This window comes from Rattus norvegicus, chromosome 19 (assembly GCF_021556685.1).
Source record: "Rattus norvegicus strain SHRSP/BbbUtx chromosome 19, alternate assembly SHRSP_T2T, whole genome shotgun sequence".
NCBI lineage: Eukaryota > Metazoa > Chordata > Mammalia > Rodentia > Muridae > Rattus > Rattus norvegicus.
Window position 1 is genome coordinate 72069896 of NC_141552.1, and position 14699 is coordinate 72084594.

At 39.5% G+C, this 14699-nt stretch overlaps 1 protein-coding gene across 16 annotated transcripts in view; it reads right to left on the reverse strand.

Annotated features, from left to right (window-relative positions):
• Nucleotides 1-14699, reverse strand: part of Ccdc7a (coiled-coil domain containing 7A) — a 410770-nt gene that overhangs the window by 7826 nt on the left and 388245 nt on the right. For all 16 annotated transcript variants that reach the window (XM_087595057.1, XM_087595068.1, XM_087595056.1 and 13 more), the window contains 2 exons: nt 11838-11933; nt 8542-8634 (listed from right to left, as the gene is read on the reverse strand). In XM_087595057.1, coding sequence (XP_087451183.1) covers nt 8542-8634; nt 11838-11933 — 189 coding nt within the window. The remainder of the gene's footprint in view (nt 1-8541; nt 8635-11837; nt 11934-14699) is intronic.

The window sequence follows — 14699 nt, forward strand, 5'->3', positions numbered from 1 at the left end:
CAATAACGGGAGACTTCAACACCCCACTCTCACCAATGGACAGGTCATCAAGATGAAAACTAAACTGAAATAATGAAACTAACAGATGTTATGAATCAAATGGGCCTAACAAATATTTATAGATCATTTCACCCAAACACAAAAGATTAGACCTTCTTCTCAAAAGATATAAGAAGATTAAAATCATCCTATGCATACTATCAGATCACCATGAACCAATGCTAGACTTAATAACAACAAAAACAACAGAACACCCACATACTCATGGAAACTGAACAACTCTCTACTCAATGACCACTGGGTCAAAGAAAGAAATTAAAGACTTCAATGAAAATGAAGGTACAACATACCCAAACTTATGGAATACAATGAAAGCAGTGCTAAGAGGACAGTTCATATCACTAAGTGCCTTCATAAAGAAATTGGAGAGATCTCATACTAGCAACTTAACAGCAAACCTGAAAACTCTACAACCAAAAAGCTCTGCATTTAAGAGGAATAATCAGGAAATAATCAAACCCAGGGCTGAAATCAATCAATTAGAAATAAAGAGAACAACTCAAAGAATCAACAAAACCAGGAGTTGGTTCTTTGAAAAAACCCAGCATGATTGTCAAACTCTTAGCCAAACTAACGAAGAAGCAGAGAGGCAATATCCAAGTTAACAAAATCAGAAATGAAAAGGGGAACATAACAAACATTGAGGAAATCCAAAGAATCCTTAGGTCTTCAAAAGCCATATTCCACAAAATTGAAAAATCTAAAAGAAATGGATGATTTTCTTGATAGATGCCATTTACCAAAGTTGAATCAAGATCAGGTAAACAACTTAAATAGTCCTACAACCCTGAAGAAATAAAAATCATTAAATTTGATGTAGAATTCTATCAGACTTTCGAAGAAGAACTAATACCAATAATCCTATCCAAAATATAGAAATAGAAAAACAGTGCCGAACTCCATTCTATGAAGTCACTGTAACCCTGATACCTAAACCACAAAAAGACTCAACAAAGAAAGAGAATTTCAGACCAATTTCTCTTATGAACTTTGATGCCAAAGTCCTTAAATACTCACAAACCAGATTCAAGAACACATCAAAAAGATCATCCACCATACCAGGGATGTAGGGGTGGTTCAATGTATGAAAATCCATCAACATAATCCAGCATATAAACAAACTGAAATAAAAAAAAACACATGATGATGAGATGCTGAAAAGCCTTTGACAAAACCCAACACCTCTTCGTGTTAAAAGTCTTGGAGAGATCAGGGATACAGGTGTATATCTAAGCACAATAAAGACAATATATAGCAAGCTGATAGTCAACATCGAATTAAATGGAGAGAAACTTAAAGCAATTCCATTAAAATTGGGGACAAGATAAGGTTGCCCACTCTCTCCCTATCTCTTCAATACAGTAACTGAAGTTCTAGCTAGAGCAATAAGACAACTAAGGAAAATCAAGAAGTCAAAACATTGCTATTTACAGATGAGATGACAGTATGTATAAATGATCCCACAAATTCTACCAGAAAACCCCTACAGCTGATAAACACCTTCAGCAAAGTGACTGAATATATCTTTAACTGAAAAAAAATCAGTAGCCCTCTTTTATACAAGCAAATGGGCCCAGAAGGAAATTAGGGAAACAGGATTCTTTTTTTTTTTTATCAGTTACTACTGTACTTTATTGTGTTCAACCAAATCACCATGTTACAAAAATAGCAAGCTGCCATAATAAAAAATAAGGCTCCTCTATCCAGCACCAGATAGCATCATTTTACTTTCAAGCCTAGAAATTGCACACTTGTATATAAACCAATCGAAGATGAGGATTGAGAGTTCATCTTGGTGGATTTTTCCTTTGATGAATATGAAGTGTCCTTCCTTATCTTTTTTGATGACTTTTAGTTGAAAATTGATTTTATTTGATATTAGAATGGCTACTCCAGCTTGCTTCTTCTGACCATTTGCTTGGAAAGTTGTTTTCCAGCCTTTCACTCTGAGGTAGTGTCTGTCTTTGTCTCTGAGGTGTGTTTCCTGTAGGCAGCAGAATGCAGGGTCCTCATTGCGTATCCAGTTTGTTAATCTATGTCTTTTTATTGGGGAGTTGAGGCCATTGATGTTGAGAGATATTAAGGAATAGTGATTATTGCTTCCTGTTATATTCATATTTGGATGTGAGGTTATGTTTGTGTGCTTTCATTCTCTTTGTTTTGTTGCCAAGACGATTAGTTTCTTGCTTCTTCTAGGGTATAGCTTGCCTCCTTATGTTGGGCTTTACCCTTTATTATCCTTTGTAGTGCTGGATTTGTAGAAAGATATTGTGTAAATTTGGTTTTGTCATGGAATATCTTGGTTTCTCCATCTATGTTAATTGAGAGTTTTGCAGGATACAGTAACCTGGGCTGGCATTTGTGTTCTCTTAGGGTCTGTATGACATCTGTCCAGGATCTTCTGGCCTTCATAGTTTCTGGCGAAAAGTCTGGTGTGATTCTGATAGGTCTGCCTTTATATGTTACTTGACCTTGGGAAACAGGATTCTTAACAATAGCCACAAATAATATAAAATATCTTGTTGTAACTCTAACCAAACAAACCTGAATGACAAGAACCTCAAGTCTCTGAAGAAAGAAACTGAAGAAGATATCAGAAGATGGAAAGATCTCCCATGCTCATGGATCAGTAGGATTAACATAGTAAAAATAGCTATCTTACCACAAGCGATCTACAGAGTCAGTGCATTTTCCCATCAAAATTACAACACAATTCATTACAGACCTTGAAAAAGCAAATATCAACTTCATATAAAAAAAACCAAAAAATCCAGGATAGTTAAAACAATCTTGAATGATAAAAACTTCTGGAGGTATCACCATCCCTAATTTCAAGCTGTACTAGTAATAAAAACTGCCTGGTAATGGTGCAGAAACAGACAAGTTGGTCAATGGAATTGAATCAATGACCCAGAAATAAACCCACACACCAAGGCTACCTGATTTTTGACAAAGAAGCCAAAACCATACAATGGGAAACTGAAAACAAATGGTGCTGGTCTAACTGAATGTCTGCATGTAGAAGAATGCAAATAGATCCATATTTATCACCCTGAACAAAACTCCAGTCCAAGTGGATCTTGTACATAACTTAAACATAAAGCCAGACTTGAATATTAAAACCAGAAACACTAAGTCTAATAGAAGAGAAAGTGTGAAATAACCTTGAATGCATTGGTTCAGGATACAACTTCCTGAACAGAACACCAATAGCTCAGGTACTAAGATCAACAATTAATAAATGGGACCTCGGGCTGGAGAGATAGCTCAGTGGTTAAGAGCACTAACTACTCTTCTAGAAGTCCTGAGTTCAATTCCCAGCAACCACATGGTGGCTCACAACCATCTGTAAGGGGATCTGGTATACCCTCTTCTGCTATGACTGAAGACAGCAACAATGTACTCATAATAAATAAACAAACAAACCTTTAAAAGTGGCTATTTCTTTTTTTTTTATTATTTTCTTGCTGAGCAACTTTATTTGAAAGCCTCAAAGTTTTTTTTTTTAATTAACTTGAGTATTTCTTCTTTTTTTTTTTTTTACATTTTTTTTTTAATTAACTTGAGTATTTCTTATATACATTTCGAGTGTTATTCCCTTTCCCGGTTTCCAGGCAAACATCCCCCTCCCCCCTTAAAAGTGGCTATTTCTTTAAAAAAAAAAGACCTCATGAAACGGAAAAGCTCCTGTAAGTTAACTGACACCATCAATAGGACAAAACATCAATGGCAGAAGGCTGATATCCAAAGTATGTAAAGAACTCAAGAAGTTGGACAGCAACAAACCAAATAATCTAATTTTAAAAATGGGATCAGATCTAAACAAAGAATTCTCAACAGTGGAATCTCTGATGGCTGAGAACCACTTAAAGAAAGGTTCAACATCATTAGTCATCAGAGAAATGCAAATCAAAACGACTCTGATAGTCCATCTTAGACCATCAGAATGGCTACGATCAATCAGCAGCACGTGCTGGTGAGGACATAGACCTACATTGTTGGTGGGAGTGCAAACTTGTACAACCACTCTGGAAATCAATCTGGCATTTTTGTTTTGTTTTGTTTCCAGAGAATTAGGAATAGTGCTACCTGAATATCCAGCTATACCACTCCTGGGCATATAACCAAAAGAATCCCTACCATCCCACAAAGACACTTGCTCAACTGTGTTCATAGCAGTTTTTATTCCTAATAGCCAGAAACTGAAAACAGTCCAGATGCCCCTTGCTTGAAGAATGAATAAAGAAAATTCAGTCATTTACTCAGTTATTAAAAATAACATCGGTCGAACTCCTGTGCCCCTGCGTGGGATATGAGTCTCAACCCCAGTGCACTGGTTCCTATCAATAAACCTCATGTTTATTACAGCAAAAAAAAAAAAAAAAGAACATCAGGAAATTTGCAGGCAAATGGACTAAACTAGGAAATATCATCATGAGTCAGGTACTTACTTACAAGTGGAAATTACCCATAAAGTACAGGATACCCAGGCTACAATTCACAGACCCAATGAAGTTAAATAACAAGGAGGCTCAAGGGAGGATGCTTGAATCTCAGAAGGGAAAATAACATAGTCATGGGAGGGTAGATGAAGGGAGGACACTGGTTGGGAGAGGAGATGGGGATGAGAGCGGGTTGGGGGTGGGGGTGGGGGTGGGGGTGTTGCTGATCAAGTGTAGAGAGAGCCTGGGAGAGTGGGTTGAGAGAATGAATGGAAACTAGCAGCTGTGGGGATGGGGGAGACATTTCTAGGATGTGCCAGAAACCTGGGATGTGAGAGGTTCCAGGAAGTCTATGAAGATGACTCCTACTGAGATTCCTAGCAGTGGTGGATATGAAGCCTGAACTGGCCACCTCCTGTAGCCAGGCAGGACTCACAGTGGAGGGATAAAGAGCCCAACCTACCCACAAAGCCTTTGATGCAAAATTTGTCCTGTCTACGAGAAGTGTAGGGGCAGGGATGAAACAGAGACTGAGGGAATGGCCAACCAATGACTGGCCCAACTTGAGCCCCATCCCATGGGCAAGAACAATACTCTGATATGCTTGCAGACAGTAGGCTAGCACAACTGTTCTCTGAGAGGTTTCACCCAGCGGATGACTGAAAGAGATGCAGGGACCCACAGCCAAACATTAGATGGAGCTGGGGAAATCTTGTGGAAGAGTTGGGGGAAGAATTGAACAAACCAGAAGGAAGAGGAACTCTACATGAAGACCAACAGTCTCCTAACCTGGATCCTTGAGGGCTCCCAGAGACTGAACCACCAATCAAAGAGCAGACACCAGCTGGACCTAGGTCACCTGCACATATGTAGCTGATGTACAGTTTAGTCTTCATGTTAGGCCCTCAACAACTGGAGCTGGGGTTTACCCTGACTCTGTTGCCTGCCGGTGGATTCTGTTCCCCTAACTGGGCTGCCCCTCAGTGGAAGGGGATGTGCTTAGTCCTGCAATAACTTGAGGTGCCAGGGTCAGTTGGTATCCAGGGTAGGGCATCTCCCTTCTCAGAGGAGAAAGGGAGGGGGTATGGAGGAGGGGCTGTGTGAGTGGGGACTTGGAGGAATGGAGCTTTGATCAGGATGCACAGTGAATAAATAATTTAATGGAGAAAAAAATCAAAATAAAAAACCTAAAACTACAGAGGCTAAGTAGATAGCAGAGGATTAGTGGAAGGGGTAGATATTTCAGGAAGGAGGAAATAACATACAGTGTTTTGGAGAGATAAAAGAGTAGGAGGATTAAATGGGGAAGGGTGAGAGAATAGGGTAATGGAGAAAATACGGGCAGAGGAAACCAAACTAAATGTCTTCTCCTAAGCCATATTGGCAACACAGTACTATAGAAGCTTCCTAAAATGTATACATATATGTAAGTTCTTCGAATAGCATCATTGACACAGCCGTGTCCACTAGGAATGGTGGAAGTCATGAAGCCAGTACAGCTGTTAGACATAAATTTTAGCAAAGATGAGCTGAATGCTGCCCTCACTGTAGTCTCTCTCTTACTTTTAGGTTTTTGGTCTCTGCATGTTGCATTCTTATTGACTTTCTCCATTATGATTTATTTTATGCCTTTTTCTGAGAAGATTAAATTTGAGTCTTTTTAGGAAAATCCTAAAAATAACTTTATCTGGCCCTATTAGGAGGTCTTCCTTATGCCCCGGAGGTTGTTTAGCACAGGTAAGTACACAGCTAGAAATTTCTTTAGGAGGCCATTACTACAGGAATCTTCTTGGGGTATCCACCCCTAAGCAAACTCAAATAGTATAATTGGTGCAGGGTAAATAGAGACTATTGATAAGCTCTGATTGGCCAGGAGAATAGGTTACAGATTCACAGCCTTGTCTTACAATACACTTAAGAGTTCTCCGAAAATGTAGTTTAAAGATAGGGGGTCACACAGGGTATACCCCTGGAGGAATAGAACTCAGTAAATATGATAGATTGAATAAATAAACTTTTACTACTTTATAAGATACAGTAAAAGTAGTTAGATATTAGTATTTATTATTTATAAAAAGAACAGTTCAGATATTCTTTGTCTGGAGTGCTTTAAAACTAGTTTGGTCTAAAAGCAGTCTAATGTATTTGCTTTGAAGGAGACATTCTTTAAATTCTTTAAATTGAAGTTTAGGTCTGATAAAAATAAAATCTGTTCTATTTGTATTTTTAAATTCTGACTGAACTTGTAATGAAATATCAAACACATAATCTGTACTTTTCAGATAAGTTTGCCTTTTTTTCTGTAAAGCCTGTGTAAATAAAGAAGCAATGTGGTTGCTAGTCAGTCGGAGCTGAGAGATTCCCCTGACGACCTTGCCTGACTCACTCTTCTCGCCCCCTCACAGACTCATTATATCCTCTAGAGAAGCCCCATCAACAAGCGATGACTGGGGAAGGTCCCTGACACATTATCATGTGACAAAGCCCATCTAGGTATCTTATGTTATCAAGTAAAACCATCCAGTACCAGAAATGGCTTATATCTTGTCAAATCATTGTCCTCAAACACCCAAGTCACAGGCTATTACTAGGGCTACTGGTTCCACTCCCCAACCAGACAATAAGGCCTTATTGCCTTAGACACCATGTTCTTATAGTCTCTCACATGTAGAAATTATGCTTGGACCTATCTAGAAGCTTTACTCCTACTGAGTACTAATAACGTTGCAGGAAGGTACTATGCATATGACTTGGGGAGGAAAGAAATCATTCCTATCACCCAGCCATGAATCCCATGGCCCTGCCTATAACATACATTGGTGAAAGGATGCCACAAGTGTTATGATTGGATTTAAGGGCCACTCCATGAGATAGAGCCTAAGCCTGACTGTGCTAGCTAGCTTTTGATTTTTGTTAACTTGACATAGCTATTGTTATTTTTCTTTTTTCTTTTTCTTTTTTTCGGAGCTGGGGACCGAACCCAGGGCCTTGCACTTGCTAGGCAAGCGCTCTACCACTGAGCTAAATCCCCAACCCCGCTATTGTTATTTTGAAAGAGGGAACCTCCATTAAGAAAATGTCTCCACAAATCTGTTGTTGGCAAGCCAATGGTGCATATTCTTCATTGGTGATTGATGTGGGAGGGCCTAGATCAGTAGGTGGTGTCATTCCTTAGCTAGGGTGGTCCTGGGTAAAAGCAGGCTGAACAAGTCATGAGGAACAAGCTAGTAAGCATCCCACTTCCACAGCCCATGTATCAGCCATGTCTCCACATTCCTGCCTTGTTTAAGTTCCTGTACTGACTTCCCTCAGTGATGGACTGTGCTGTGGTACTGTGAACTAAAATAAATATAGATCAGTGCATAGCACTCATCACAACCTTCTTCTTTCGGTAGTGGTAATTAACACAGAGACCAACAATTGGACAATGTGCAGAGAGTAAGAGACTTTGGGATAACTTTGTATAGGAACAAAAGCTGCCCCCCCCCAAGAAAAGTCTAGTGCCACTTAAGAAAAAGGGAAATAGTTTTCAAGCATTTATTGCCACCACTATTAATTCCAAGCATTCTAAAATGTTTATGGCAGTGTTACTTTAATCCCCCCCAAAGTTCCACCAACACTCTACTTTCTAGACACAAACTAACATGATAAAGATATGCAGTTATATCTATTGACCCAATGATCATAGTTGCAACAGAAATATAAAGGTGGCTCACAAAGAGGACTTTCAAATGAGTCATAATATAGTTCCTTTTTGAGATGCCGTACAGAAGATTAAGGCTAGGATAAATGAAGAAAACTAATCAATATACCTGAGTTAAAAGTAAGGAGAATCTACACACAAGATCCTTTTACAGCACAGAACTACAAAGCCCTTCAAAGAGGGGTCTCCTTAAAGGAGAAACATGAGGACACATGCTGGATTCACAACATGAAATCTTTCCTGGAAGGGCACACATGCTGAAGGTACCAGTCAACGGCAACAACAGAACCAGAGCTGAGTTTATTTCTCTCGTCTGCATTGTGGTTATCTCTTTACCTTTAAGGAGACGCTTCCTTGCAGCAGAGGCAGAAGAGCGGAGAGTACTTGGAAGTTTGAAACCATCAGAGTTAAGGTGAGACTTAAACTGACCTGAAAAACATGAGAACATTAGTGGGTGGTAATAGCAATTAAATAATTGAAATATTTAAAGACTTGGATCTCAATCTCTACTAAAGCACAGCTCCCTTCTAAGTATTTAGTAATTTATATGAAGCAGCATAACCAGAACGCACGGATTCTGTTTCAACTCCCTTGCCTGCTGGTTGATGTGCTGGTCAAGAGTATTCATTCTGATGTTGGTGCACACTCCTGATCCCGACACTTGGAGGCTAAGGCAGAGAGGTAGGTATTGGCTGTCTGCTTATATATGGAGCATGGTGCCAGTCCTTGTCTCAAAAATCAAAAAGGAGGTTGGAGCAATAGCTCAGTGTTTAAGAACACTGGATGCTCCTCAAGAAGACCCAGTACCCACATGGTGGCTCACAATGATCTGTAACTCAAGTTTCAATTTTTGATCTCCACAGACACCAGGCATGCCCATGATGCACCCAAATACATGCCCATAATACACTCATACAAATTTAAAATCAACAATTAATAAAATATAAAATTTGAAGACATTAAAAAAATCAAACAGAAGTGCTAAAAATGTCAGTAAATAACACCAAAAATTAGGATGATAAATAAAACTAGATGAGTACCTAAATGGTAAATTTTCAGTGATATATATATATATATATATATATATATATATATATATATATATATATATATATATATAAAACAGAAGGGGGTATTCCCACAGTGGGAAATGCAGTGCATGAAGAAGGAGAGGGTTCGAGTGTGGTCAAGCCTAATTTATAGAAACCCGGAAGAAATTCCTGATACAGCATAACCAGTGTGGTGATATGCTACTGTAATGCCAGTGTTTCGGAAGTGTAAGGTAGGAAGATCAGATGTTCAATATCGCCTTATCTATAGATATACAGAAAGATCTTTGATGTACATCCAAAAAATATGTTGGCAAATTAAGTGTCATAAAATAAAACTTCTGCTATATTTTAGTGTTTTTGTAGTTTAGTTCTTACTTATAGGTCTTTGACTCATTTTGAGTTGGATTTTGAATACAACAGAAGGGCCTCCATTTCATGACTCTGCATAGAATATCTAATTCACCCAGCATCATCTTTGGCTGATTGCTCTCTCCACGCTCTGTGGTTGGGCATAGAGGTGAGCTTAGTTCTGGGATGTCTCTTCTGCCTCACTGGTCTGGGTGACACCTGTCTCTCTGCCGGAACCATAATGCTTTCATTTCTGTAGCATCGGAATAAGTTCTGACATCATGAAGCAGAATTCTTACTTGGTTCTTTGGCAAAACTATTTTGACTACCACAGTATTTTGAGAACTTGAAAATAGAGATTTTTATGTTGTAGAATCTCTTTGGAATTCTCACAGGGACTTTCCAGTGTCTTTAAATCATGTCCTGCGTTTTTGACACCTAAAATATAATTTCATGCCAGACATGGTGACACAGGCCTTTAATCCTAGCGCCTAAGTAGGGGCATAAGTAGGTAGAGCTCTATGAGTTCAAGGCCAGTTTGGTCTACATAGTGAATTACTGGCCTTTCAATGGCTATGGGGTGAGACCCTTTTCAAAAGAAAAAGTCCCAAAGAAAAAGATAATTTAATATTGTTAGTATTTTCATTTCATCAAAAGACAAATGTTGGTTAATAGAAAGGAGGAAGGTTCTTTTTTCATTTTATGTACTTACTGGCAGAATTATCAATTCATTATTTACATACTCTAATCAATTAGGTAGTTAACTAATTAAAATGTTGTGAATGTGGGTATATTTATGCTGTGGGTCCACGTGCATATGTGTTCCAGTATATTTTCCACATTACATCAGTGAGCATGTGTGGTGGTTAGCAGAGAACACTGAGTTTCATTCCACCTGTGCTATTCCCTTTGTTTCTTTCGAGAGAGGGTTTCTCTTTGATGCAGAACTCACAGATTAGCTTGAGCAGACTGGTTAGTGGGCCTCAGGGATCCACTGTCTTCTGCGGATCCAGTTAGGATTACAAGCCATTTACTGAGCTATCTCCCCAATCACACTGCCCAGGTTTCTTTCTTCCTCTTTTCCTTTATTCCTGTCACCCCTCTGTAGCCCTATACAGGCCCAAAGGTGGATGTCGTGTATTTTCCTCAATCATTATCTTAGTTTCAAATTATATATTCATTGGTAGTCTCTCTTTCTTTCTGTCTGTCTCTCTCTCACTCTGTGTGTGTGTGTGTGTGTGTGTGTGTGTGTGTGTGTGTGTGTGTGTGTGAGAGAGAGAGAGAGAGAGAGAGAGAGAGAGAGAGAGAGAGAGAGAGAGAGAGAGAGACTGTGTCTGTGTATATGCCACTTGTGTTTGGATCGCTCCCACCCTAGCAGGCAAGAAGAGGGTGTTATGTCCCCTGGATCTGGAGTAACAAGCAGTTGTAAGCTACCTGTAATGGGTGCTGGAAATTGAATTTATAAGTGGAAGAACAGCAAATGCTCAATATCAGTGAGCTATCTTTCCAGCCCTCCACCTTGGATTTTGCGAAAGGCGAAAGGCTCTCTCACTGAGCCCAGAGCTCATCAATATGACTAGATTTGTTGGCCAGCATCTCCAAGTGTGGGTACTGTGCATGGTTTTGTGTGTGTGTGTGTGTGTGTGTGTGTGTGTGTGTGTGTGTGGTGTTTGTATGTGTGTGTTTGTGTGTGTGTGTGTGTGTGTGTGTGTGTGTGTGTGTGTTTGCGGTGCTGGTTATCTTACCTCAGGTCCTAAAGACTGGACCACAAGCGCTCTACTGACAGATTGCTATGCCAGTCCAGCCCAGCCCCTCTGTTTTTTATACAAACGTAAACAACATAATAGAACTGTACAATGATATTATAGTTCCACTGATTGGGGCTGTAATAATAAAAACCAAAATGTTTCTCAATCCATGAGGTACTCAATAAACTATGATACCTTCTGTTTCAGATCATCTTGCAGAACGTTAAGGCTATGAGAGATGAAGGAAATCTACCAGGTTGCTTTGGTTAATGGTAAGGGACTGTGTCCACACACAGGGTGCTTTACTCTAGCAAACCACAAAACCCTCACCACACCTATACATTTTCGTTGAAATCATGGAATATCTCCTGTGCTTGTTACATTGGTTGCTTGTTGAAAGGGTCCACAGGTTAAGTACAGTAGAAACAGCCCAACTGGACCACAGAGTTCATTTCACAGACCTGTATTACAACTATACCCTTACCTTCAAAGTCTTGTTTACTGAAGTCAAAATATGAAACAACCGGTTTATTTGGAACGTCAACACTTTTCTGATATAATGCTTTAGGTTTAGACTGCCCTGGAAACACAAGAACAATGTCATTCAAAGTATACTAGAAATAAACTAGTATACTAGTTTTTTTTATTGAGATCGAATCTTTTTATCCAGCCCTGGCATATCTTAGAACTCACTTTGTGCCCTCGAACTCACAGACTGCCACCTCTATATCTGGGTACTAGGAATAATGAGGTATACCATGATGCTGGCTTGAAATATACTGATTTTTAATTCTTAAAAAAAAATCAAAATTTGCCATAACCTTATTTTTAAGGCTGAGCCTTTTTCAGCTTTCTTCAGCTACTTAGACTGAATGACTAAATGCCTTCTGGATGTACTTTCTTTTTCTCCCAGTGGGACATCTAGGCTGTTTTCATTTCCTAGGTACTGGGAATATGGCAGCAGTAAATGTGCGTGTGTAAGGATCTCTGTAGTAGGGTGCAGTTATTTGTGAGCACAACTAAGAGTGGCCAAGGTGGATCATTTGGAAAGTCTAGTCAGTTTCTTCTAGTATTTCCACAGTGCTGTACCAGTTTTCACTCCTAACAACGACTAAGTGTTTTTTAGACTAATGACTTTGTGCATGTCTGGGCCAACATTTGCTGTCTTCTTTGTTTTCTCCCTGAACCGTAACCATTCTGACTGGGGTCAAAAGCAGTTCTTTCCTTTCTCTGATGGCAAGGAATAGTGATTGTTTAAAAGGAAATGGTTGCAAATATTCACATCCATTTTCTTCTTTTAAGAACCGTTTAGTCACATGCCCCAGAAAGACAAATACTGCATGTTATTATTTATACATAGATTCTAGATTTACATCTTTAGATGAGTTTTGAAAATGCAATACTCAGAAGTCAGGGAAATTTTAGGGTGGTGCCTTGGGGGATAGATCTCAAGGGAAGGTGATAGAATTCAGGTGACTTGAAGCAGGAAAAGGAGAGTGATGGAACGGGATATATCAAATGGGGTGAGGAGTGGGTCATCCACACACTCCTACAGAGAAAAGTAATTAACAGCCTTACCCAGGTATGGATTCTGTGATCCACAATGACAACTGGCCTGGCAAATTTTGCCTACTGGTACAATAGTGACACAGATTTAATAGGAATAACAACCACTTTCTGACTGGATTTAAAACAAGACAACAACTGTTGTTGTTTCTGACTGTTCAATAAGACAAAACTAATTTCCAGTATTAGTAACTGTGTCAAGGGCTCATGGCTGCCTGACTTATAGGGGAGAACCTAGCACTATTATTCTCTTAAGTGGACACAAATAAAATGTCCCTTGAGTTCGTATCCTTAACCCCCAGATTAATGCATTTTCAATGCTTATCTGAAGACTTCATTTTGTAGTATTTGGCTGTTAATACAGAGGTCCCCATGACTGGGCATTATAGAGAATATATGAAACTGCAGAATGTCCACCTCTAAATGAGACCTCTAAACCTTACTCCCTCCTCCTCCACTTAGGGTCATTGTGGAAGAGATGGAAGACAGATTATGATAGTCAGAGGTAGTGGACCCCTGTACCAAGTGGTTTTATTTTAAATCTGGTATAACAGGGCCATTGCACACATGAATTTACAGTGGCCAATGCTTAAGAATATTATAGCCAAATACTTAAGACCTATGCAAGATCGAATCAACAAAAACCTCATCATGGAAGGGAGAAGGGTTCAGGAATCCATATTTCATGGCAATCGGTTGCTGCTAGTAGAACAACAGTCCATTTTCTTTTGGCCTCCCTCCCTCCCTCCCTCCTTTCTCTCTCCATCCTTTCCTCTCTTCCTTCCTCCCTCCCTCCTTTCTCTCTCCATCCTTTCCTCTCTTCCTTCCTCCCTCCCTCCTTTCTCTCTCCATCCTTTCCTCTCTTCCTTCCTCCCTCCCTCCTTTTCTCTTATGGTTTATCCTCACATCATTTCTGTTCCACACACAAAGGGTTATTGAATGGAGAGGGCATGTGTGCCACAAATGGCAGGGCTGATCAAGCCTGTTGTAGGTCAGTTGGCCTCTGGTTCCAATTTCTTGACATTTATTCTCTCCAACATTTATTCTTATTTCATTTTGAATTACTGGGGAGTGAACCTGGGTAGATTCTATGTGTGGCAAGTACTCTACGCCTGAATTATATTCACTCCACCTTCTTGATATGGAAAACTATAAGACATGCTGTTGTCACGTTTCCCTGGCTGGGTGTGAATTTGCAATCTTATATCAGATTCTCAAGAAGCTGTACCCACAGAAGTGCATTCTCTCTCTCTCTCTCTCTCTCTCTCTCTCTCTCTCTCTCTCTCTGTGTGTGTATGTGTGTCCCCTTCTTCCTCCTTCTGTCACACAATAGCAAAGTTTTCTTTATATTACTTAGTCCCCCTTTCTTCTTTCCTTTCTGATATATCCATATAATAGGTATGAGGTATTAGGCCTTCAATTTGAGGTTAATTTCTCTAATGATATTTATCATATTGTATATGCCAGTTACTTGGAATATCCCCTAGGAGAAACAGCTATTACAGCAGAGCAGAGTTTGCCGGTTTTTACTTGAGTTTGGTTGTTGAGTGTAATGATCAGTGTTAATCGTCCACTTGACAGAATCTAGTATCACTTAGGAGTTGGGCCTCTAGTCATGATTGGGGGGGGATTGTCTTGATTGCATAGTTAAGACAAGATAGTCACCCACTGTGGGTAGCACTTTTGCCTGCGTTGGACTGCACAGATGGAGAAAGGAACTGAGCAGCATCATGGACTCATCACTTTTTGTGATTCTGGATGCAGCATCACAAACCACTGC